The sequence below is a fragment of the Puntigrus tetrazona genome, chromosome 22 (assembly GCF_018831695.1).
Source record: "Puntigrus tetrazona isolate hp1 chromosome 22, ASM1883169v1, whole genome shotgun sequence".
NCBI lineage: Eukaryota > Metazoa > Chordata > Actinopteri > Cypriniformes > Cyprinidae > Puntigrus > Puntigrus tetrazona.
Window position 1 is genome coordinate 13,277,733 of NC_056720.1, and position 25,305 is coordinate 13,303,037.

Below are 25,305 nucleotides of genomic sequence, written 5' to 3' on the forward strand. Positions count from 1 at the left end.
TATGTCTTTGTTCACATCCTGTGGGTCAGACGAGGCTCACTGGAGCGAGTGCTTCCCTTTGCACATCGCATGCAGTGGCACGTGTTGGAAGCACTTGTCATTATAATCACTTTCCACCTTCCTACCACCTCCCACCTCCCTAATTTTTGCCTATGTCCCTAGAGGAGAGGTTATTTGGCAGAAAATGTGTGGCTGGATGCTCTTCTAGACAACACGTAATGTACAGTGGTTAGCAGTGGGCACAGATAGACTAGTGCTTCTGTTCGTGATGATGAAATAGAGGGATACTTTATTTGCACCAGGTCATATTACAAAAAAAAAGAGGAAAGTTCAAGTCATCTTGCTGTCCATCTAATGTCCTGTTCATGTACTTTAAGTTTTATTGTCCTCCTGAAACTCAAACTTCCTTTGGGCTGATTGCCATTGTAGGGGTGCCCCAAGTTCGTGTACTAGGTCCAATCAAATTTTAGAAAGAACACTCTGACACAAGCACAGACTTGCACACCCACAAACACACAAGCTGCAGGGAAAAATCCTTGATGGAAGAAAAAGTGAGAGAGCGTGTGGCTGAGCAAGACCAGTAAATGAAAGCCATGCTCACCCCCCACAAATGTGTGTGTGTGTGTATATCTGGATCGGTGAGGGTGGGTGTGATTGAGGAACGCATCAGCAATCTCCTCCCTCCTTGGTCACTATACATCCTGGAGGACTCCTCGCATTGTCTATCACTCAGCGGAGGCACACGGTGAGCTCAAGAAGTCCTGACCTGACACCAGCACCAACAGAAGAACCAGCAGCAGCAGTCTTTGAAAAATCGGGCAGCATCCCTTCTCGATTGTAGCAGAGCACCATGGCAGGCAGCACTGTCCTTCATTTGGGCTTCTATCTGATGCTCGCAGGAATTCTCCTCCTTGCATGCAGCTCAGCACAAAGAGTCAGAGGCAAGTTCAGCACCATGGTGTCATGCCCTGCAGCACGGGGCACTCATGTCTTTTGGTGATCACTGTGTTTGTTTGTTTTTCTATGATGCACCTGTTTGTGTTTCAGAATATGCTGCATTTCTGCAGTAGTTCTTATAAAATTAGTATTGCAATTTGATGCTAAAAAGATTTTTGTGGAGTTGCAGGTGTTGAGCTTTAACTTGGACAGGGTTCATTATGTTTAACCTGTTGCATTTGCATTGCAAGATGCCCTGAACCGGGCATTTTCATTCATTTTTAAGGACATGCAACGCGTTTTGTACTTGCAGATGCATTTGGGAGGGCAATGAACAGATTATTAGGGGAATTATATGCAGCATGATTACAGTTAAGGGTGAAGCCAAACTTGCAAAGGGGGGTGAGGGGTGAAGCTGGAGCCTGAAGGGTGCTGGAAAAAGAGGCGCGTGCAATTTGTCTGCCATTATCCAGAATCCAACTTCAGAAACCAACCAGGCACTTTGATTTTTTTTGTCTTTGCCGGTTACAAAATGACATTTAATTTTGATAGGCTAAAATTTGCAACAGTAGAGCGATAATGGTTACCTCATGGTGTGTGCAGCTGGCCAAAATCAATGTTTTTTTTGTGCATGTGTACGTGCGTGTTTTTATTCCATAATGGCGCTTGATTGTGTGTGTTCTAGGCTTGCTGAATGAATATTGCACCGTAACATCCTATTCATAGTGTGTCTACATGTATTCTAGCACCAACTTCTTCAGTGCCAGAGGCGTATTTGCATAGTGCAGTGTATATCGTTGCAAGATCTCTAGCTCCCAGCGTCCCTGAGTGCTCAGATTAGCTATGGCATTAGTAATACAAGCTCTCTGTTCACTATCAGTGCTCGTTTATCAGCTATTAAAAACCACCTCCATCTCCTGAGGGGAGGAATGTCTGCGCTGGCTCAGTGCCTTGTCTCTTGTATCAAGCGTCATTCAGCACAGCTAGTCAATCAGCCCAGCAGCACTCTGTGTTTATATTTCCCTGGCCAACTTCATTTCCTTATGGATGTTGATGGGACAAAAAGACAGCATTTAAATTACCGGGTGGGGCTGAGTTTAGCAAGTGTGAAGACAAACTGATAATGCATCATTTCATCCCTGCTGAAAAGAAACACACTTAATCTTATCAGGCTGGTCAGGTTTGCTTGTTTTAGAGTGTATTTTCAGCTAGTTCCACTTCCACAAAAGAGCTTAACATTGGCAAAGCTATATCAGGTAAGCATTACCAGGCTGAGATGCCTTGTGGACCCTCTAAAACCAGTAAATACTCTTATGCTGGTTTTAGATTTTTTTTTCAGCATGCATGAACTGATAATTGACACCTTAAAAGGAAACAGCAGTCTGAGATGTCTGCATGTTCACCCGGCTCAGACGTAGCTTCTACTTGTTACTGTACTTCAACTTGCCATGGGGCAAAGACGGCTTAACAAGTCACGTGTAGGCAGCTGTACTGTAAAAGCAAGTGCTGGAGGTTCACAATGCACCCTGGGAACCGAAGCCAAACACTGTCGTGGGGAAAAAACATCGAATTTTGAATGAGCATGTGCTTGGGAGTGGCGTAAGCAATCAAGGTTTGTCTATAATCTACTAAGACTGGTTGTGGTATCAAAATGTGTCTAAGCGAGCACCTCAGAAAAGTCAGAACAAGACAAAGAGGATGAAAGGATTTGGGGGGATGAAGGGGAGAGGAGAGCAGCTGTTGAGTGCAGAGATCAGAACTGTTGTAAATGTGCCTGAAAGACAAATGATTTGCTGAAGTCTGGGAAAACACAGATTTACACTCCTTTCACGCCCCCAGGTGACTTGCTTCTCCTTGAGCTTAGTGGCATTTTTTTTTAAATCATCTAGTTGGATATTTGGGTTATGTTTGTCCTGTAATATGGTGCATAAAAACCTGGAGTTCTACGTAAGTACCAGATTTCAGGATTTTCCATGAAAAGTGCTGATTTAAAGGAAGAGTTTGCCCAAAAACTAAACCCGTCATCATTACCTCATTGTGTTTCATTACTGTATTGTACATGCACTGTCTTTTTTAAGATTAAGATATTTTGAAGAATAAGAATACCAATTAAGATGCAAAATATAGTTTAAAAAAATGTTTGGACCTAACTGACGTTCATTGTTAGACTAAAAATACTTTTTTCAAGTCATATAGATTTGGAGTAGATGAGAATTGTAACTTTTTAGGTGGACTTGCAGTTTATTTAAAGTTATGAACATGATGAAAAAAACAACTGAAAAAAAGTAGTTTGATTTGATAAAAGGAACTGATTTTAAATGCAGACTTGGCAAGTGCCTTGTGTAGCATGGCTTCAGTCCAGGAGGAATGCTATGAATCAAACTGACCCTTCTGAAAATCAGTGTGTTTGTAAATTATGTTTCAAGTGGAACAAGTGCCAGACGTCCGATAACAACTGGACCGCATTCATGCACAAGCTAAAAACGAACCGTATCTGACAGAACACAGCTTGGGGCAGGGCTTTGGATGGGGGCTGATCAGTCTGAGTCTGGAAATCATTCAACATCAGCGCCAGGAAAGAGCATGCATGATTATGCTTGTCAGTGGTGTCAAATGAGATATACCTTCCCCCTTTGCTTCCCCTCCATATATTTGCTATTTGCCCACCCTGTGCGTTTCTGGATTTTTAAGGTACAACATCACATCTTTGGATTCAAAGACACAGTGAAGAACCATTGATTCTATTGATTCATTTTCTGTTTCATCCTTGTGCAATCTGATAAATTAGGGATAATTGTATTTACTTTGCAAAGTGAATTGCACAACGTGACTTGGCAAAAAACATATTATTACTTGAGTTATTGAATCCTTTAGGGATAGGAAATGTTTTTTCTTTCTAAATTGAAATGTAATTTAAGACTTTGGCTTGTTGACTTTTGTTTTCCCTTAAGACAAAAGCATTTTTTGTACACGACTGATAAACTTTGGAATTTTTCTTTAATTCACTGCTAGTGGGCTTCTAATGAGAAATTTGAACATCAATAATGTAATTTCGTTATTTACAATAGGGTGCTTAAATAGGAATAAATAACAAATAAAATAATAAAAATGTAAAATGATAAATAAATATATAAACCCAACAGATTTGACCAGCATCCCCCCCCAAAAAAGTTTGTGTTTTTGTTTGCCCTCAACCACAGAGGTCAAACCATTGTCCAGAGCCTCCTCCACTGGAATGGTAAAACTCTTGTAACTGCAAAGCGGCTTTTTACAATACTTATCAAATGTAAAACTATTAAATGTTGGGAATGGAAAAATTTAGCTTTTAAAGCATTTGTGGTGACAAGCTGGTGAGGACAGGTAAACCAGTAACACCACAAGTGTCAAGCGTATCCATGACTCAGAACCTTGGCCATAGTCTAAAGCTATATTGACATGGAATTTAAGAATTGAGAAATACACTTGAATGAATAGATGAAGAAACAAGACCTCACCTGCCTGTTAATTATACTTAATCAAAGTGATACGGTACATTGTTGTAATGGTAGGGAACACCTAAAGTAGAGTTCATTTTCAAGTGCTTTGCACTGAGGAGTTTATTTTACAATGATCCCAGTGATTTAGTGGTTTGTATTTTTTTCCCTTGTACAAATCCAGCAGCTTCTCTGACCACACACACTTCCTCTTTTGTGTTTGTTTAACTGATTTCAAAAGATTAAGAAGACGAGTTACTGAATTAGTTTGTCGGCTTTCCATGTCTATGCTTCAATGTAGAGTGATTTGAAAGGCGTCTCCATAGACCATTCAGAAATTCTGTCATTATTTACTCACCTTCACATCTTTTCAGACCTGCATGCTGTTTTTTTTCATTGAACTAAAAAAGTAATTGCATACAACAAAAAATTTTATGCAGCTCTTTTCAAGTAGTGAACATTGACATCTAGAATCACTGGAACTGAGTTAGTTGCGTTGAAGTCAAGAAGTGGATCAATGAATTAATATATATTATATATAGATTTGCATGAAGGTTTTTCAAAATATTAAATATTTTTCTCTGAAAGTATTAAATGATTTTAGCCTGGTGAGTAAATAATGATAGAATTGTAATTTTTTTGGTGAACTGTCCATTTAATAAGCCTGATAAATGAGAGTTTTGGTTAAAGATGTGCTTCGTCCTGACTTTGACAGATAGGGGCAATGAGCTTTACCTGCCATGCTTGCAATTACTTATAAAGTTAAATACACACATCACTTTCCAACAGCTCAGACCAACCAGTTTAAATCAGTTTAAGGAGGACATTTCGTGGCCTCTTTAACTCAGCATAATCGTTAAACAGTTCTGATTGATGGGAAAAAGGTGGAAGCGGAAAAATCTCAGCTCAGCCTCGTGGCTTATTGGATTTAGAATGGGCCTGAATCTGACTCGAGACATTTTCCATGCTGCAAATTATCCAATGAAATGGCAGTGAAAGCTGAAGCTGGTATAAAAGGAGGTAATTTATAATGAATTGCTTGGCGCATGATTGAAAAGATAATGATCAGATCACTTTAAATGTGTGTCTGTGTCAAATTCCCAAAACTGTACAAAGCCTTGAAGGTTCATAATTCCTCTAAATGTAATGCTGCATAACTAGGGTGTAATATTGGAGGTCCATATGCTACTGTGCTTTGAGGGAAGTGATGAGGAGCTCTACTGTGAAAGCCATTGTCCTTGATTTACCTCAACGATGATTTTCATGGCACACACTTTTGAGCTCCTCAAAAGAGCGCTCCTCTGTTCCCCTTTGGCCTCATAAATCAATAAAACCCATAAATTCACAAACCCCATCCAACACACGGGAAACATAAAGTCTTACTCTTTACTCTTTAAGTAATTAATCATTTGTTCATTGCGGTGTTCTGAAAGTCACTCTTTTCGTGCAGTTCCTCTTTACTGCCATTGAATGTCAAACACAGAAACACAGAATGTTTGAAGAGCTGCAGCACTGCTTCTTAAGCCAATTAAAAGTATTTCAAACAATATATTTTCCTTTTCGCAGTAAGAAGACAGAATATGAAGGTTCGAATCAACGCCACTGGGGATACCATAGTTCTAAAGTTTGTTCGCCCCAACCCTGATGTCAAACTTGAAGGCTACATCTTAGGCTACGGTTCCAGCATGTTCTCCAAGCAGTTCATTCAACTTCCAGAAAATGGGGAACCCTATGAGACTGAGATTGGTAAGTTCGAGTTTAACCACAGGCAGCTGTTATTTCACTTAAGAGCCCAAAGGAAGCCCACAAAACAATCACTAATGTTGTTTTGTGGGTTAGCACAGGAATGGAAGAGTAACCACAAACGCTGATTCCTTGACCCATCGAAACCACCGTCTTGATTTGCACACCTATGTTTGCGCCAACTCTTCCATTATTTGAAAACATAAACTATAATTGAACCCCAAATGAATGCTATTTGTTAAAGGTTTGGTAACCACAGTATTTGTCATCACCAAAAAGCCACACATCACACTTGACAAGGTAAAAAGGTCACGTATTACTCCAAGCAACACTAACCACATTTATTTTTTTCCTGTAAAATAACTTCCTGTTGTTCATTCATCATCACTGTCCCAGGAGCTAACCTCAAAGTTCACTCTGGGGAGGTTAAGGTCAGGTCATGGGCACCCTAAAGCTAATGTTAATTTTTACAAAACGAGCCCACGCCAGGTGCTTGATTGTACTGCTGCATTAATAACAAAGTGAAGTTGCTTGTGGATTTATCAGTTCTATATTAGTTATTGGTTGATGTTATATATTCTTTATTTTAATCTGGCATCAGCTGATATTGCATAGTTAATTGTTTATGCTATGTTTACAGTCAAGAAGATGAAGAAGAAGAAAAATATTTTAAAAACATTGTACAATGTAACATTTTAGCAAATATTAAAATAAATGTCTATTTAAGCTCACTTACAGCAAGTAAAACTGATTTTAATGTTTAATGTTTTATATTAACTAAACTGTATAGATTTTATATAAGCTGATAAAATAGTCGTGGCCTTTGAAGTTCAGCCTGATGAAAAGCACAGACGCAAGCATAAAAATAATTACACATTGATGCTTACACACTTATTCAGAAGCTTGCAAACAAGGCATTGTTTGTTCCAAAAGGAAGGGCCTCTGAGTTTTTGGCTTCTTTACCTACGCAATTCAACACAGGAAAACACAGTCACATCATTATTCAATATTGGCTGCAGGCTGAAGGATCATTTAACTTGAATTTACAGTGTGTGCCGAGATTTCAATATGATCCACATGCACAGCAGATGGTCGAAAGGCGAAAGCAGCTACTGGCGTCTTCCCAACTGGACATGCCACACACACATACAGTCATAAATGTCCAGATTGTTGTGGACTTTGGTAATGACCCATTTTGTATCAGTCTAATGTTTTGGGTTTTTTTTGTCTAAATGAGTTTTCCTGTGTATGTATTCATAACTGTTAGAAAGGCATTAGAAACAAACTTATCACCCCAACTAATCGAATTTTGGCAAATGCGCTGTTTAATTCTGTTACAGTGGAAACGAGGATGTTTAGCAAACCTTTGTCATCACAGACAAACTGTGTGAAAAGCTTCACATTAAACAACTCAAGACATTTTACTAAACAAAAGTCTACCTGAATTTTCTGAATTGTGGTTCTGTGACAAATAATTATTCTTGATACAGAAAAGGCCATTATAATAGTTTAAATCACAAAACCATTTTAAACTAAATGTTAAATTTAATGATATAATGAATAAAACTTTTTATTTTCTATTTTTATCTTAAATATATTTGTCAACGTCAATATATTTTTTTCCAACCTAAACTAACCTTGCCATGTCATAAAACAGTGGTTCCCAATCTACTGGTACTGAAGAACCCCCAACACTGCAAGTTTTTGATGTCTCTCTTATCTAACAGACATATCTGAGGTCTTGGAATCTTTACTAATGAGCTAACGAAATTAATCTGGTGTGTTTAAATAAAGAGACGTCTAAAATATGCAGTGTTGGGCATTGTCCAGGGCCAGGTTTGGAAACTTGCTGACAGGGGTCAACCTTTTGTTGAAGTGTGTTGTAGCCTTTACGTTTTTTTGTTATTTACTTCATTTTCATTAAAAGTTTAATTAAATTGGAGCATGAAATTGATTTAGTTTATACGCTAAAGTAACCTCAGATGCTTACTTTGACAGATGCTGAGCCCAAGTACCTGGTAGCTGTTCAGCCCATCCCAACCAATGATGTGAAAAAGCACTGCACAGGTAGCATGCAAAATGCATTTTTAAAAAATAAATGTATTGGCAATGGATTAAAAATCAAGATAGTCCACGACAGTGTATATTTATGGAAAATATGCAACAGATGTGCTATTGAACCACTGGAAACCTTTGAAGACCTTCAGTTAGCATTAGCTTCTGGTAACGTTGAATAAATCTGGTATTGAAACAGGTAAGGTGAACTTGGACAAACCTCTTCATCTGGTGATCGATTCTGTCACGCCGACATCTGTGCTTCTGTCCTGGGGAACCTACTTAAAGACACCCTATGAAGGAAATATCATGAACGACTGCTTAGAGGATGGGTGAGTTACACACAGAACATCTGGATTTCACTTTATCCTCCACCAACATGTTCCATATGAGTGCCCTAAATCCCATAGGAAGACTTAATTTACTTCACTTCATATTTAGGACCATTTAACCTGGAAAACATGGGGAAAAAAGATAATGAAATATCATGGCATCTTTTCTCCAGTATTCAGGGGTCCCGTCCTCAGAAACCTTACAGTGAGGTGCAGGTTTTTATCCAATGTTCTCACTGAACTGACAGGAGACTGGATTTATGTCGCGTAACCGAGAGACTCATTCAATGAGTGCAATGTTTTTCTACATGGAGAAAAAAAAATGTGTGGGATATGGATCCCTGCCACTGCAGGTGTGGTGTGCGTCTACATGTTTAAATACTTTTTGAGGATTCAGGCACTGTTGGGACGCACTGACATACTCTCAGCCTCCCTAACTTTCTCTGGTTTTCATATACAGAAGTATGTGAAATTTTTTTTTCTCCGTTAAGGGGAGACTTTTGGAAAGACCATTGGAAATGTTGACCCGAACCAAAACAGTTGGGATCTAAAATTGAGTACCAATGCTCTTAAAACACTGAACACAAGTCCCACTTTTTAAAGCCTGGCCATAGCTATGGTGATTGAAGTCCAGTTTGTTAAGATTGCAGGACTTAATCATCATTTGATGCTGAGGTTTAGAAATCAACTGTTTGTCTACTGGATACTTGAATAACCGATGTGTCTTTGAACCAGGCATTACACCATTCGCTATAGAGAAAGAAACAGGAAGTGGATCTACCAGACCTGCCCCACATCTGATACTGTAATCGACAACCTCAAGCCCAACACACCCTACGAATTTGGTGTCCGATCCAACAAAGACGACCGTAGTGGAATGTGGAGCAAACCAGTGATCCACAACACCAACATGGGAGGTAAAAGATACTCGCAAACATCGATTCAAAGTTATTTTGGCTGAGGAACCGAAAGCTGATAATACCTTTTTTGTTTTCAGAAAAAAACATGCAGATAACCTACAAGCCCAACCGACCCATTGTCAAGACTTTGGTATGTAGTGTTATTTCAACAGTTAAACAAAGAAAACCACATACCATGCACAACTTTTAGTGTTTCTCTGATGTTGCCATAATTTATTTCAAACCATATTATAATTCTGAGACAAATTTAATATGTAATGAGTAACCAATATGTAAGCCATTAAGAAACCAGTTTAAACAAGTCTGTGGTGCCTGTCTAATATGGTTTAGGATGGTTTACCTTGTCACCCATCAAGCTTTGTCAGAGTTGCCTTACCTAGTTTCTTTCCCACCACAGTTTGTTTTTTAACTGTCATGAAAGCAAAAAAATATGCCTGCGAGCAAACTCTTTCTTACATTTTCTCAGTCTGTCGAGTTAAGAATCCAGTTGTTGGCATATGTATGTGTGTAATGGACTTTATTTTCAGTGGAGGCTGAAAATAATACATGCCTGTCATGGCATTTCAGAAACACTTTAGACACGGTGGAGAGACCCTGATTACAGAGTTCTTTTACATGATATGAAGACTGAAAGCTGTTCTGTGTTCTTTCACTCTACACTTCTTTTTGAAAGAGGAAAGAAAAAAAATTGTGTAACCCTCTTTTTACAGGCTGGAACCCACAGCAGTCTGTTCCCACTTCGACCTGGTAAGAGCATCAACTGCTACTTTTAAGAATTGCCCCATATACGTATAGTAAAGAAAACTCTAAGAGAATTCTGTCATTTACTCTCGCTCATGTCTTTTTAAACCTGCATGATTTACTTCCTTCTGTAAATCAAACATAGTGTTCTTCCATTCAATTAAAGCATATGGTGACAAAGGGCTGTCAAACTTTAAAAATAACAACTAAAAATGTATTGAGACACATAGTTTTTGGCCATTCAAAGAGTTCAGGTAACTTTGTGAAGGAAAGTGAGGAACTTAATGAAATTTAAAGGTGAACTCAATGATTTCTGTGCTTCTAATGTCCTCAGTCTGCAGGTTGCAGGTTGGCAGCGTTGCTATGTTAGGCTGGTCGAAATCCTCAAGTAAACAAAAGAATGTTTTTATAGTAGAGCAGTGTTTACACTTTGGGAAATTAACCTTATAAATGACTTACATTTTGTCTGTAGATGTTAAGCTAAAAAAGTTAAGCTACTTTTTAGGTACCTTTAGGGTGCGCTTGTCATTTTAAAACTATGCCTTTTTTGTAAGTTGACAAATCCTGGTCACTGTATGCTGCATGGGTACTTGTTTAAGATTAAATCATCACAGATATTGGGTGAATGGTTTTTTCCTATAATCTGCTTTTCCGTTCGTGTGTAAAATGAGTCAGAATCTGAATGAAAACTGCATTCAGTGCTTTTTTTTTTTATGGAGATCTGTTTAAAAGCATTTTATGTTGGTTTCTTCCTTCAAAATCTCCTTTCTAGCTGTTGTATACCACAACATAAGCCAGCCAGGACTGCTCAAAAACACAGGCGTTAATGGAGGTCCCAAGACATCTTTTGGTAATTTCACCTCTTACTCTGGCTGCACTCTTCTTTTATGCAGGATTTGGTTTTATTCCAGTCTTTCGCTTTAAACTGGCATCATTTGAAGTCACAGTAAAGACATTCAATACTTTCTCCCTCTCAAGAGCCTTGTTGGGGATGCCTGCTCACTTTTTCTCTCTCATTTTTTTTCCATTTATGAAAACATTGCATTATTTCCCACAGCGCCACCAATGGGCCAACAAGGAACTGTGGCTGCTCCAAGAGCCAATGAGCCAAAATGGCCTCAGCTCCCATTGGGTAACCGAGAGATGTTTTGTTTTAAATCACTCTGCTTATGAGCAGTCAGTTGGTAATCGCTTTGCTGGGTGTGGGTGGGGATTAAAGACATCCGCTGTTATGATTGGATGCATGCTGGCATGCCTTGTAAGAACGTTGAGTTAGAAAGTCTCAATCCTGCCGTGATGAGGATTCCTGACCAGTCGCCTTCACAGTGAGGAGGAAGTGTAAGTTTTCCCAGGGTGCTGCACAGCCAAAGTTCGTCAGTGGTCACGCATGGTCACGCATTGGCACAGTCTCTGTAGGCCTGCTCACGCTCCACCCATCAGCACCAGTCAGACTCTCTGTGTCCACCAATCAACTCTTTCCCTGTCACACTCATCTCTGCCCATTCAGTCCCCTATCATTTCATCACCTGTCAATCACATCATAACTGTTATAAATGTTTGGTTTCCTCTGTCTCCCATCTGTTTTATTACTGGGGCCATAAACGACAGTCTATGTCTTTATTTTTTCTCATTGTCCTTTTATGTCACTGTTAATCCTTTGTTTATACAGCATGTAGTGGTATAACAGCAAATTGCGGCACAATTAATGCTTATCCCACTTAATCTAAAATAATATTAACATGATTTATGGTATTAGGCAATTTAAACACAGTTACCATAAGAGAACCTTTGTAAATATCAGATTACCATGGTTTTATCATGTAATGCCATCACTGTACCATGGTAATGCCAGAGTACATTTTTTGTACATTTTTTTGTAAAAAATCTATCAGTCAGATTTTGCAGAAATAAATTTTTTCATAGTTTCATAGTCTAGTTTCATCTTATATTCCATCTTCTGATCTTCAAAACCATCTCTTTTTTCTGATCTCATCAACCCTATCATTCAGAGTTTTTGCATTTTGATCTGCTGGCCTTCGTTCAGTCTGCATGAAGTCACTGCATGCAGAGAAAGGATCAGTCCCATGTTAGTTCTAGCAGGGAAAGGCAGAATTCTGGGAGTCCCACCTCCTTTCCTGTCTTCCTCTGTCTCTGAACCCTGGATAAGATAACATTACAACTCTCTCTGTGTTTTTCCACCTGGAGCCAAACTGATTATGAGACTAAAGTCATTAGGTTCATTCTCAACACCCCTAACAAAAGTGTCAAAACAAATACTCAACATCGGTAACAGGCACTCAAGCATCCATGCCATCAAGAATCAATGGGATGGAACTGAGTAACTTTTACAGATGTGTTTAATAACACTGCAATGCAGACAACTACCAAACATTCTTAACACTCTTAAACATAAAGATCATTGGCCTTGATCATTGGCCATGTAGAACCTCTAAGATCCATGGAACCTTCCCATGAGAATCTTCCATGACATCACTGCAAGCCCCTGGATCTTTTATTTTTAGGAGTAACCTTGCTCTAATCTCGGTCTCAGTAATCAGTCCTGCTGGAAAATCCAGATACAACCAGTTTAAGGTGGTCCTAACTGCTGGTACAAACTAAATGGATTATCAGTTGTCCTACCGCAAGGTGGGACCTCTGGTTAACAGGTTTTGAGCTGCTAGACCACTTTGGCTAACCATCTTCAACTGGTTGACCACCTTGAAGTGTGAGGACTTGGTTTTTCCAGCATGGAGAGCTCATCTGCCCCTTTCTCCTAAACAGATTCAGACAGCCATGTTAGAAATGATTCCTCTCAGCTGCTGGAGATCCTTCCCATCCTTCCCCACCTCCTATCCACTAAACCCTCCCGTCCTTCGGTCACCCCTACCCCCTATTCCTTACCCAGCAGTACCCGGACACCCCCACACGGACACTCCCAAACCAGTGCACCTAGTGCCACTCAGATGCCACATAGTTTCTCTGGTAATTCCTACGTTTCCTTCTCATTCTTTTTAAAATTTCTGTTAAAATACTACTTTCAGGATCTGATGGTTGACAGGTAATGAGAAAATAACATATTGCTTCAGCAAGTCACTATTTACCACACAGATACTTGGGTATTTTATTTTGGCGCTTACCGTTCAACCATTGGCTACGCGTTCTACCACCGCAAACTTAGACTAAACACCAGAATATCAGACTTCAAAGCTTTATTCAAGTCATTCTCCACTTTTTGGGGTGGTTTTGGAGAAAAGTGATATGCAGGAAATTAATGGATGTTCAAACCGCGTTTCAATCAAACAAAGTAAATCAGCTACTTCAGCCACAAACAGACATTATTTCACACTCCGGCTCAATGGATTACAGGAAGAGCTGTCTGTAGTCTATGTGAGCGAGGCCGCCAGTAAAAACAGCAAGAACCGGTGACATCAGTTCACATAATCCTCTCATTTATTTGCTCTGTCAGGCAAGCTATCACAACTGTCCCATCGGTGTATATCATGTCTGTGTTATTGTCTGAAATCACAGCTTTCCTGTATCCTTCCCTACACCATGTTTCGTCTTCACAGGAATGCACTGCTGCACTTTACTGGAATCATCACCGTATCAGACTTAGTCTTACTGCAGAGAGAACAAACATTATTTTTTGTTAAATTCACACATCATTCAAGTTTTATAATAAACAGTAGTTTTTCTGTTTTACACCTTAGAAGCTGCTGTAGACAGTATTTTTAGGAATCATATGTGTTCCAAAATGTAGGCAACATGATTATCGCATGCATCCAATGTGGGAAAGCCAATCCCATGATGCATTGCTATGTAAGTTAGTAAGTAATAATATCCATTAAAGGTGACTATTATATTAAAATTATAGTTACATAATTGTAAAGTATAAAGTAATTCTTCCAGTACCAAAAAGTGTGAATAAAAATTTAATTATAAATGAGCTTACATATGCAACCTTATATAATATTTCTAAGTCTTGTAAATACTTGAAAATGTTGTGTTGTCAGCTTAACTTTCTACATGCTAGCCCAAAACTATTAAAATTGTAATTGTAAGCCAAGTCTCTTGTGAGAAGCAATAAATTGAGTTGCTACCTTGAGAAATTATTTCAAACTAGTCACTTAGAGGGCATTTTTACTTGGCACTTCATTAAAATGAGTTCTTACTGTACTTGTTTAGATATTGGATTTGTTATGCAAAACACGGCTAGATAACTTTAACATTTCTCATCAGTCCACAGATGGCAAATCTTTTTAACACATAGCAGCCCTCACATGATTGTACAGTACCTGCCTGCCTCAACATGCAGTACATCCCAGTTGACAAGGCATAACCAAAGCTGCTGTTGTTGTTGTTTTTTAATCTAGGTAAGAGCACCCGGAAAGACTCTTCTCTTCCATCCAAACCCCTCGATTCAGTCTTAACAGTGACCACCAGGAACCAGACATCACTTGGCAGATACCCTTTCTCTCTTTCTAAAGGCATGAGACCTTCTTCCCCCAGGCTTGGTGACTCCTCCAGAAGATATGGGGGTAAAAGACACTACTCTTACCCCTTTTACCCAAGTCTTTTTTCTTTCTTTCTTTTCTGCTTTTCCTTTTTATTCTTAGTTTTATTTATGCATTTATTGGAGAACTTGCCTACTTCTTCCTGTCAAGTATTTTTGTTTCTTTTTTCAGCAAACAAAGACAATTTTATTAGAAATTAAATTAAGATGGGGTTTTTTTTTTCATTTTCAGGGAGTATTTTAAACCTCACAAAATGTTGTTAACATACTGTATGAAATGTTATTTAAGAAATATTATGTATATTATTATTTATATATATATATATATATATATATATATATATATATATATATATATATATATATATATATATATATATTTTTTTTTTTTTTTTTTTTTTTTTTTTCGGGAAATCAACAAAAAATCCTTGAGAAAATCGTTTTTCCCCCTATTTTTCTCCTTTGTCAGCTATTTATTCTTCCCTGTCAGCAAAGTTATTTTGGTTGCAGTTCTCTTGGGGCAGTTTTTCTTCAAGAGCCAAATTTTCTCCTTTGCAACATGTGGTGTGTGTGCAAACCGGCCATCATACTCTGTCACACCTGACAGTTTTACAGTCAGTGAAGTATGTGCGATTTAGCCCGATGGGCACGCAGACCGCCAACATTTGCACTAATCTGATCTTGAAAGGCTTCTTTTCCCCTCAGGTAGTTGAGCAGCAGCCTATAACTCTTTATGTAAAACCCCAGTTTTCTTCAGCTGCTGTGCACCTCAGCAAAACAACAATTTGATGCTACCTTAGTCTTCCTTTTCTCCATAACACCCCCTCTTTTCCCCTTCAACAGCTAACGGTGAACACCATAAGGGACTTTCTCTCCCCAAACCAGCCATATGGTCCAGAACAAGAATGGGTAAACAGAGCCAACTCGTCCTCTGTGTGTGTTAGCCATCATTAACCTGCAGAAAGTCTGTTTGTGACGCAGCCCATGTGCCCATGTTGGTGTCCTTCCCATCCATAATCTCCTGTAAACTTGTGTCTGTCCATCCATCTGTCCATTCATTCACCAGTCAACCCATTTGCTCGCAAATCTGCCATGTTGTCTTTGACGTTTGTTGTCGTTTTGCAAGCTTCTGCAGATTCCATGCTGCCGCGAGCTTTGTGGTGTAATTGTCAAAGCTTTTCCCTAGATTGGTTTCTTTAATTTCGAAACCATCGTGGTGCTGTAGGACATTTATTTTCAAGAGAAAAACATGTCTTTTGGAGGACACAGAAACCCACCGCAATGGCCTAAACTGTCTCGTAACATTCTGTGGCTCTTTTATTTGTGCATTTCAGCAATAATGTTTGAAACTTCTGCAGAGGACTGTAGCTGCTTCTGGTTAAAGTTCATTGTGTGCATGACAACTTGCATGCTTTATTGTAGTCGTGAGCTTCCATGTGGTATGAGGTCTTTTTCAGTCTGCCATACTGTTTATCTGTGTAGCAGAAACAAAAACAGGCTGATTATAAAAGATTAGAAAATTGCTGAATTTATCCACGAAATATTAATTCTCATTACTTTTATTTCAACAAAGTTAACATGGCAAAATACGTTGGAGGGCAGCTTACCAAAAATTGCTTCAGCATTTTACTGTAAATAGAGTTCCACTAACAGCAATTCCACAACAGAATTTATTTAGTGCTCAACAAAAACAGCCACAAAATATGTGCTGAACACAATCTGCACAGCATATTGATATTGGAAAGCAGGCTTCTGCAATCTAGCATACTTTGTAAAGTGGCTCGCAAAATGTATAATAGGTTCTATAATTACGTTCCACATCTGGATATTTGTCTGGTTGTACCACTATTCCTTATTATTTGATTATTTGATGAATTACTGCTTCCATGATCAATAGAAACGCTAAAAAACAACAGACAAAGTAAGTTTTGCAAAAAGATTGGCACATCTTATTACTTACAGCTTGTGCAAAAACAGTGGAATACAACAAAATTAGCAAAAATTGTTGACATGAATTCTCCCCTACTTACCAAAAGTTAGAGATCTAAGGAAATCATGGCCAGTTGGTGGCTTTCATTGAAGAGAGGACCTACGGCAGATTTGTTTGACAGTGCCTGAAATTATTTAACCACAACAGTTTTAGATCACCCAAAACATTGGGCATCACCACCAAAAATCTCGGCTAGCACTCTGGAAATAACTTTCCCTCTGCAAAAGTATGACATCTGGTCCTTAGTTTTATTATACAAAGTATGGCTTTATCGCCACCCAGCTTTGCAGTTTTTACTCATACAACAGGATTTAGGGAGCTGAGCTCCTCCTGATTGCCCTGTGATGAACTGAGGATTTCACGACTGGTGTCTCGGATGTAAATTGAATCAGTTTTCCTGGGAAGAGTCCACATGCTCTTGCCTGTTTGCTTTTGGCTGGACTGCAAGATGGCATTGAAAATGAAGGCTTGAAAGGCAGTTGAAGTGCCAATGTTTAGACTTCATCCATGCAATCAGAAAGAAAACAGGGAATTTTATTTAATTTGCTGTTAACTTCACAAGTGAGTTTGACCTCTCAATTTGCTACTCTTGTTTAGCAAAGCATCCAAATTGAAGGGTCTTAAAGGTAAACAAGCCTTATGCTCAATTTTTTTTCCATAGAATAGGAAAAAGATTTGAAAAGCCATATTTTAATTTTAGGAGATTATATATTTGACCACATTGTGGTTAAGAATGAGGCCATTTCATCTTGTGTTCCATATTTTGAATTAACAGCTTTCTGCTGTTGGACTTTGATATAATACATGATTGTTAGATATTTGACACTACAACAGAAATGGTTAATTGAAAATAGATGTTTTCAAGGGACACATTTTAGGTGTTTTTGAAAAATCTAAAAGCAAACTGAGGGTGATAGTGATGTGTTCCACTGTTTTTCATGAAATCTTAAGTTAAGAGGACATGATGAAGATATGTGAATATTATGAGAATGTATGGTGATTAGAGGGAAGGGCTACTTTTGACCTGTTGTAAAGCATTTGGTGCCATTTTCGTCTTTTGTTAGTTTATAGTGGAAACAGATGAAAGAAATTGGAGAGTAGGATCTGAATTTGGCAGGATTTTACTTCATGACTTTTGCTTCCATCATTACAGGTTCTCCAGCTGCACACCTTCCTATTGCAGCAAAAAAGCCTAATCTTGTTGGCAAACCTGGAGGAATAGGTGGGTAAATGTCAATTAAACTAGACTTTTGTCTTTTTGACTTTTTTGGAATCCCCATAATATAAAAAAAATTAAACCACAAAAAATATGAAAATGCCTTTTGACATCCTTTTAAAATGGCTTGGTAAGATGCTATGTTTAAAACATGGTGTATTCACTTGTTTATGTAAATATCAGACAAGATAACAGGCCTGAGTCAGGACAAAGATTCCATCTTGAAACCCAAGCTGCCACCTGTTACAGCAAAACCATCCAAACCAAAGACGACATCTTCTCCTACAGTGTCAGGTTTGTCTTTATGGGATGTTTTATACTATCATCTTAAATGTTCTTCTGAAGGTTAAACATATTTTGAGTACATGATGTTTAAATATAACTAATGTTTGATGTACTAGCACCCCGATTTGAAACATGGGAGAACTCTTCAGTATTCAGCTCTATTCCTGCTTCAAAAGTCGATGCCATGGGCAAAGAACGCTATATTGGTAATAAGACTTTCTTAACTACTGTAGCCATGCATGCCAAGTTGTCTCAATTGCGAAAATTTTTGTTTCAAAGACAAAGCAAAGAAAAATATAAATTTAAACACAAATGTGTTGTTGTCCAGCTCCACATGTGGTCTACAAGACAGATAAGAAGCCAGATGAACCCTGCTCTATTACCACCTCTCTGAGTTACTTTCCTGAGGAGGAGGCTGGAGAACAAAATGTCACCAACGCTCCAAAAACACCCCCATCCAACCTTACTGTTGTAACTGTGGAAGGATGCCCTTCTTTCATTATTCTTGACTGGGAGAAAACAGATAATGATACGACAGGTAGGATTAAGATCATTAAAGAAAAACAACAATCTAGTGTCTATTGGATTATACTCATTTGTATCTAAGAAATATAATGGGTAATATATTGTGGTGTTAAAATGAATTTAAACCTTGGCTTTAATGAACTAAAGTTGAGGTTTTGGGTATGACTCAAACAATATCTTAACCTTCTTTGATCAGTCAAAAACTATCGCTTGACTTTAATTTTAATTTGATTGGTCAACTGTGATCAGTCAAACTATAACCTTTGATTAATTAGTTCAAAAACTAACCCTCTATTTTGAACAAACAGACACTCTATACTTTGAGTCACTCAAATACTAACTTGCAACTTTCAATCAGTCAAAAACCAACTCTTTACTTTGTTCGGTCAAACACTAAGCATCTTTTTGAGTCAAATAGTAATTCTCAACTTCAACCGGACAAACACTAACTCTCTAATTTCATTGATTAAACCCTAGCCATCTACATTGAGTCAGTAAATCAGTCATTCTCAATATTGTTTGGTCAAACACTACTTTGAGTTACTCAAAGACTCTACATTTTCATCGGTCAAACAGTAACCCTCTACTTTGAGTCACTCAAACACTAATTCTCACTAACTTTCATCATTCAAACACCAACTCTTTACTTTGATCAAAAACCTATGGTCTACTCTAAATCAAAGGGCCCTATCATATACAGTACCTGGCGCAATGTGGCGTAAGGCACAACAAAAGTGTTTTTGCTAGTTTTAGCCACATTCTGCACCGCGTTGTTTAAATAACAAATGCATTTGCACCCATTTGTGCACCCATGGACGTGCTGATCTTAAAAAAAGGGGGTGTATTCAGGAACACTGTTGGTACATTGCAATTTTGAGGAGCTCAAAGCTGTTCTTAAGTCTAAAGTCAATGGAGCAATAGATGCACAACAGCACCCAAACATGCCGAATATTTAAAAATTAAAAGATTACAGTGTAAAAGAATATTATTGTGTAGGCTACATAAATACAAAAAAGTTACTGTGTGCATCAGAATTAGCCTACCTATTTGCTTATGCATGAGCAGATTTGTTTGTTCTCCACAGACGAGTTCCATCTGTACACCTAAAAATACGCCACTTAAATAGAAAATTCACCATGGTGTGAGTGCTACACGCTCTTAAAGGGAATTAGGTCCTTAACACTCAAATTCAACTGGACAAGCACTAAGCCTCTTCTTTCGTTGATTAAATGCTAACCTTCTACATTGAGTCAGTAAAACACTCATTCTCAAAAATGATCGGTCAAACATTCTCGATTTTTGCTTCGTCTAACAGAAACCCTCTACTTCAAGTCACTCAATAACTCAACTTTGACCATTCAAATTCCAGCTGCTTACCTGATTGATCAAACACTTACCATCTACTCTAAATCAAACACTAATTTCAGCCGTACAAACAATAACCCTCAACTCAACAATCAAACCCTAATCTTCTACACTGAGTAAGTAAAACAATAATTCCCAACTTGGATGGAACCAGTGTCAGTCAAACATTCTTATGTTAACCTTGATACTTTGATACATGTTGATACTAACCCTCAACTTTGATCAATCAGTCCCTAATCCATTTTTTTATCTGTCTTTTTTCAAAGAATATGAAGTTATCTCAACAACTAAAGGTCCTGATGGTGAACAGGTTTCCATTCTGACCACCAACCAGACTCATACAGCTGTGGAGAACCTCAAACCAGAGAGCAGGTACAGTCTCAATGCAGAACTCCAACCTCTCTATTTAAGGCACCCTGTTGAATTTGATAGATGTATTTTAGTTGATGTGGGTGTCAAATACCAGGGGGGTAAGGACTTACATGCATCCTGAGGTCTGGACAAGGTGTTGGATGTGTGCTCTGTGGTCTGGCTGTAGGGGAGCGGCCACGCTTGCTAGCTTTTTAATGAGGCTGAATATAGGCTGAAGATCTGGTGACACAATATAAACCAGTGCTTCCTATGGACTGCATCTCAAGGCACGTGGGCCTTGGTAATGTCTCTACATCACACATGGAGGATCCATTAAAGGGGGGGTCATAGACTTTAAGTCTTCAGACTCTGCAGAATAAATATATCAAGTGTCAGGGCTAAGAAGACAAGAAATAAGAACCTCATTTTGCTTGGAATTTGACAACAACCCACCAAGTTTCCAATACAGAAATCCTTTTTTAATCATTTTAAATTAAGATGACTGCCTGCTGTGTCAGGGCTATAACATTAGATGTGAGATTGAATATATCTAATGGTTTTATATGGATCAAAGCAGAAACATAATGTTCTGTCACCTGTCTTTGTCTTACCTAACAGTTATGAATTCAAGGTGAAGCCTAAAAATGAACTTGGTGAAGGGCCACCCAGCGAACCAGTCACCTTCAATACAGAGTCTGGTAATGCATTTTCTTTTTTTTTTTTCTTGTAGAATTAAGACAATTTCTTCACTGCAAAACACTGGCCCCCTAAAAGTCATATAGTACATTGTACATTGTTCAAGGTGTAAGGAAAATTCAATTTCTTCTCTCAGTGGTTGCATTTTGAAGCCATTAAAATGGTATAAAAGCTTTTTAAACAAATCCAAAATATGGCACTGAATTTGCTTATTTCAGCCATAGTTTAACCATGAGTCATCCCTATATTCCCTTATCCCAACCAAATCCCAGTATTAACATACATCAAGTCATACATTAGGCATAAAATGCAAATATCCCCAGGGAAGCACTTCAAATTGATTTGCCATTGGTTTGTATGCTCTCTGTACAAGTCAGCCAATTTTTGTGGCCTCTCCTTTATCTCTTAGAGATATATGTAATGAGTTGTTTGTTGTTAACATAATGACTCCAGGATGTCTTCATACTGTTGTAACGTTTGGCCCTATGACTGCTTGCAGATGAACCCCTGGAGTGCTGTCACACAGCCAAACTTTCCCTGTCTTACAAGCTCACTAACAACATATCATAAAAAACGAACAAATAAAGAGCCATATCATCTACATGTTTTATGGGAGGGGGCTTTAGTTTTAAACCTCGTCTGGCCTGCATAAAGACACTAGCAACAGAATGGAAAGCAGGGCAAAAGCAACTAGGAAGGAAAGAGAGTCCATATGTGCGATGACGGGAAAGAAATAGAGGAAAACTGAATGATGAGATTTTACCGCCAAAGCCCCTGAGGCTCAGTCTCTCCCCTATAGCTTTGGCAGATCCAGCAGGTTAGTTCATGCCAGCTGATCTCTCTTCATAAGGGAGATTCAAAATCCACTGGAAAAGCGCAGTATTTTCTGCTTGTTGGAATTTATTGTACTTTTTTTGCACTTAAGGCACTCTGCCCACCCATGGATAGCCAATGCAGAGTTGGCCGATTTGTGTCAGTAACTTTCCTACGGTCTACAGATCATTTTGATTGTCTCTATGACCAGGTGGCTCTAAAACAAAACCATAATTTCTGATTTCCTCTCATTCTCCTCATTTTCTTTTGCAGCGGATCCACGAGTAAGCGAGAACGTCTCAGGTACGTGTTTCTTCTTTGCACCCTATTTCTCTCAGGTGACAAATTCCTATCTGTTGAATAAATGGATAATGTAACGAGCAGTCTTAGTAGAGGAAAGTAAGAAAAAGTAGGGGTAAAGGAGCTGTGGAGACTTCCTATGAGTTCACTTCTTCCATACCAAGTTCTCAGCCAGACAAAACATTTACCCAAGAGTGGCAAATGGATAACACCATCCTCCTCCATCCTTGCTTTCAAATAAGTGCCTCTGTACTTTCTTGCATTCACTGAGCTGCAAGATTGGGCCAGTTTGATAACAATCTCCCTCGATTTCTTCCTGTGTATTGTCTATTCCAGTTGAAATTGACAGAGTAATGGAACAATGAATATAGAGGGTTAGCCAATAGTAAGGCAAGCTTATGACAGGAGCCAATGGAAACAGAGACTAATGGAGCAGCCCCTTAGTTCTTAATGTCCAGCAGCCCTTTGTGAACACGTGTATAAACAAAAATGGGGTTTGTACTCCAGTAATCTTTTCAGACGACCATTGAAAGAAACAATGTTTTGCACAGTCTGTGCCAGAACATAATATCTGGCCTTGTCAGTTCGTAAAATAACATCTTGGGGTTTCTCGGCATGCCGTTCAGGTAAAGATGCCATTTGGACCCAGTTCCCCTTCAAAACGGACTCTTATTCCGAATGCAATGGGAAGCAGTATGTCAAGAGGACATGGTACCGCAAATTTGTTGGCATCCAACTCTGCAACTCCCTACGATACAAGATCTACCTGAGTGACTCCCTCAATGGTCAGTCTTTAGAAAACTGATCCATACATTGGGTTCATTTTGTGCTAGAGTACATTACAAATTGGCAGCTCTTTTCTTTGTTGTCCCATCAGGTAAATTCTACAATATCGGAGACCAGACGGGTCATGGTGAAGACCACTGCCAGTTTGTGGACTCATTCCTGGATGGAAGAACAGGCACTCAGCTTCCTGCAGACCAGCTACCAACCAGGCCAGGTATTTAAACTACAAGAAATCAAATAGGATGTTACTGTGCCTTTAGTTAAGAAATGCAAGAAATCACATTATGCACTCACCTTTTTGGCATTCCAAACCCAAAATGAGAACCAGTTTCTATTCCAAATGATTCTCAAACTGTTCCTGGATTCAGCAAACCATGATCCAATTACAGAGGTTAAGAGCTAAATAGAGAAAGATCGTTATTTGGTTATTCGCACAAATCTTATCATATGATATATATATACAAGTCATATAAACCACTTTAATTAAATTTTTACCTTTCCGTCATTTTTGAAGTTTGAAATCTCCAGTTCCCACTGGATTAATTGTAAAAAAAAAATCAGCCTTCAAAACTGTGTTAAGTAAGGAGTGAGTAAATGATTCTAATGCTTTTCTTGATGATTTTCAGGTTTTTACAGAGCAATGAGACAAGAGCCAGTCCACTTTGGCCAGATAGGTGGAAACTCCCATGTCACCTATGTTGCATGGTATGAATGCGGTACACCAATCCCAGGGAAGTGGTAGGACCAGAGCAAGTGTCCGCAAGGAATCCTAAAGAGTAACTCTCATTGGTTGGGGTTGGTGCCTGCTAAAGTCACATGACAGGCTTTTTTTGTTTTTACTGTTCCCCCCACCAATGATGGTGAGTTCAGTCACTCCTCAGCCCACATCACCAAAGTTCATACCATGTATAATAGTGTACAGGATCAAAGAGTCAGGGAATACTTTTGAGTGCATTTGTGATATGTAATAGCAAAACAGTGCCTCATCTTGTTATTTATCATACAGTAACTAGAACAAAATAATAATAATAATAAAAAAAAAATGCTCATTATGAGAAAAACACTTCAGGTACACTGAAGTGGTGAACATAAAAAAAGAAAGGTAAAAATACTTTTTTAAATATTGGGAAGCTGGCTCCCTGAAACTATTTTGATATTTTGTGTAATATTATTTATCAAAGTTTGTGGTTTCTTCACTGGCTTTCTTCCAGTGAGAAAGGGCCAGGCTTTTATTAAGCGCTTTAAAGACAGCCTGGGCTTTTGTCTACCACCAGAGGCAGCTGTATTAGTTTAGGTCTCTGATATGTCAGATGATATGTATAGCTGGGACTTCGCTATGTTGCTTTTATGAACACATTGTACTGGCTCAACAAGTCAGGTTACCCACACTAGAATAGACACAATGGACTCAAGACGACGACACGTCTATGTTTACAATGGGTTGGGATGAACATAATCATTGTCTTTACATGCGCACACACATCTACACACACATAAACATGCAAACTAACATTCACTCAGATGCTTTGTACCATGGCTATAGTCTTCCAATGTAAGTCTTGGTATATTTGATGGTTCTAGATTGTAAGGACCACCTTACACTTGCAGTTTGCACAGCACAAATATATTTATATGTATATGGAGAGAGTATTTTTTCAGGAAACCTTTGAGAGAATTAAAAATCCTTCCCCTCAAGCTTGTGAAACATGATACAAGTTTAAATAAAAAACACCTTGTGAGTGTTAACCCACTGAATACTTTCAATGAGTCTTGAAGATTGAAATACTTCAAGGAGAGCTTGTCTGGGTCCCATATTTTGTACAGTTTTGTCCCTGCCAAGCCCTTGGCAGAGTTACTCTGGCTTATCCGTATTTTCATGGAATTTGTTTGTACGATGAAACTGTTGTTTGTTGTTGTTCTAGATTTGTTTTCTTCTGTATGTATTTTACAGTAATAAAAACCAGAAGTTCTGTTTCTTTTTTAATCCCCTGTGTCCTGTCTTTGTCGTAGCACCATTTTTTTTGCATCTCTAGAGAACACAATGAAACACAGTCTCTCAGGTGGGTCTGTTAACACTTGGAACTCTGGGAATTTGACCACCATTAAACTCCACTCAACTTGCCTCATCTCACCAACTCAAATTATAAAAATAAACATCAATACATGCTTTACAGCATTACTATACTTTTCCAGAGCTAGAAAAAGAGAAGAGTCTGCCCTGCCAAACCCAATACATGGACATTCTCCGAAAACCACAAAGCTAGA

The 25,305-nt window shown here is 38.5% G+C and overlaps 1 protein-coding gene across 6 annotated transcripts; it reads left to right on the forward strand.

Moving 5' to 3' along the window:
- Window positions 1-638: 638 nt before the first annotated feature.
- Window positions 639-25,024, forward strand: abi3bpb (ABI family, member 3 (NESH) binding protein b). 6 transcript variants are annotated; one of them, XM_043222337.1, is made up of 22 exons: window positions 639-941; window positions 5,976-6,155; window positions 8,151-8,219; window positions 8,407-8,539; window positions 9,275-9,456; window positions 9,537-9,589; window positions 10,170-10,206; window positions 10,973-11,050; window positions 11,258-11,332; window positions 12,982-13,182; window positions 14,574-14,738; window positions 15,557-15,622; window positions 17,857-17,925; window positions 18,103-18,213; window positions 18,321-18,410; window positions 18,533-18,742; window positions 20,361-20,466; window positions 21,064-21,143; window positions 22,228-22,257; window positions 22,881-23,039; window positions 23,132-23,254; window positions 23,667-25,024. In XM_043222337.1, exons 1-22 carry the CDS (start codon window positions 851-853, stop codon window positions 23,780-23,782), a joined length of 2,424 nt encoding a protein of 807 aa, XP_043078272.1. In that variant the 5' UTR covers window positions 639-850; the 3' UTR covers window positions 23,783-25,024. The 6 variants fall into 6 exon arrangements, with proteins under 6 accessions (XP_043078272.1, XP_043078273.1, XP_043078274.1 ...); XM_043222338.1 differs by lacking the exon at window positions 15,557-15,622 and having other exon boundaries at window positions 640-941; XM_043222339.1 differs by lacking the exon at window positions 12,982-13,182 and having other exon boundaries at window positions 642-941.
- The last annotated feature ends 281 nt before the right edge of the window (window positions 25,025-25,305 follow it).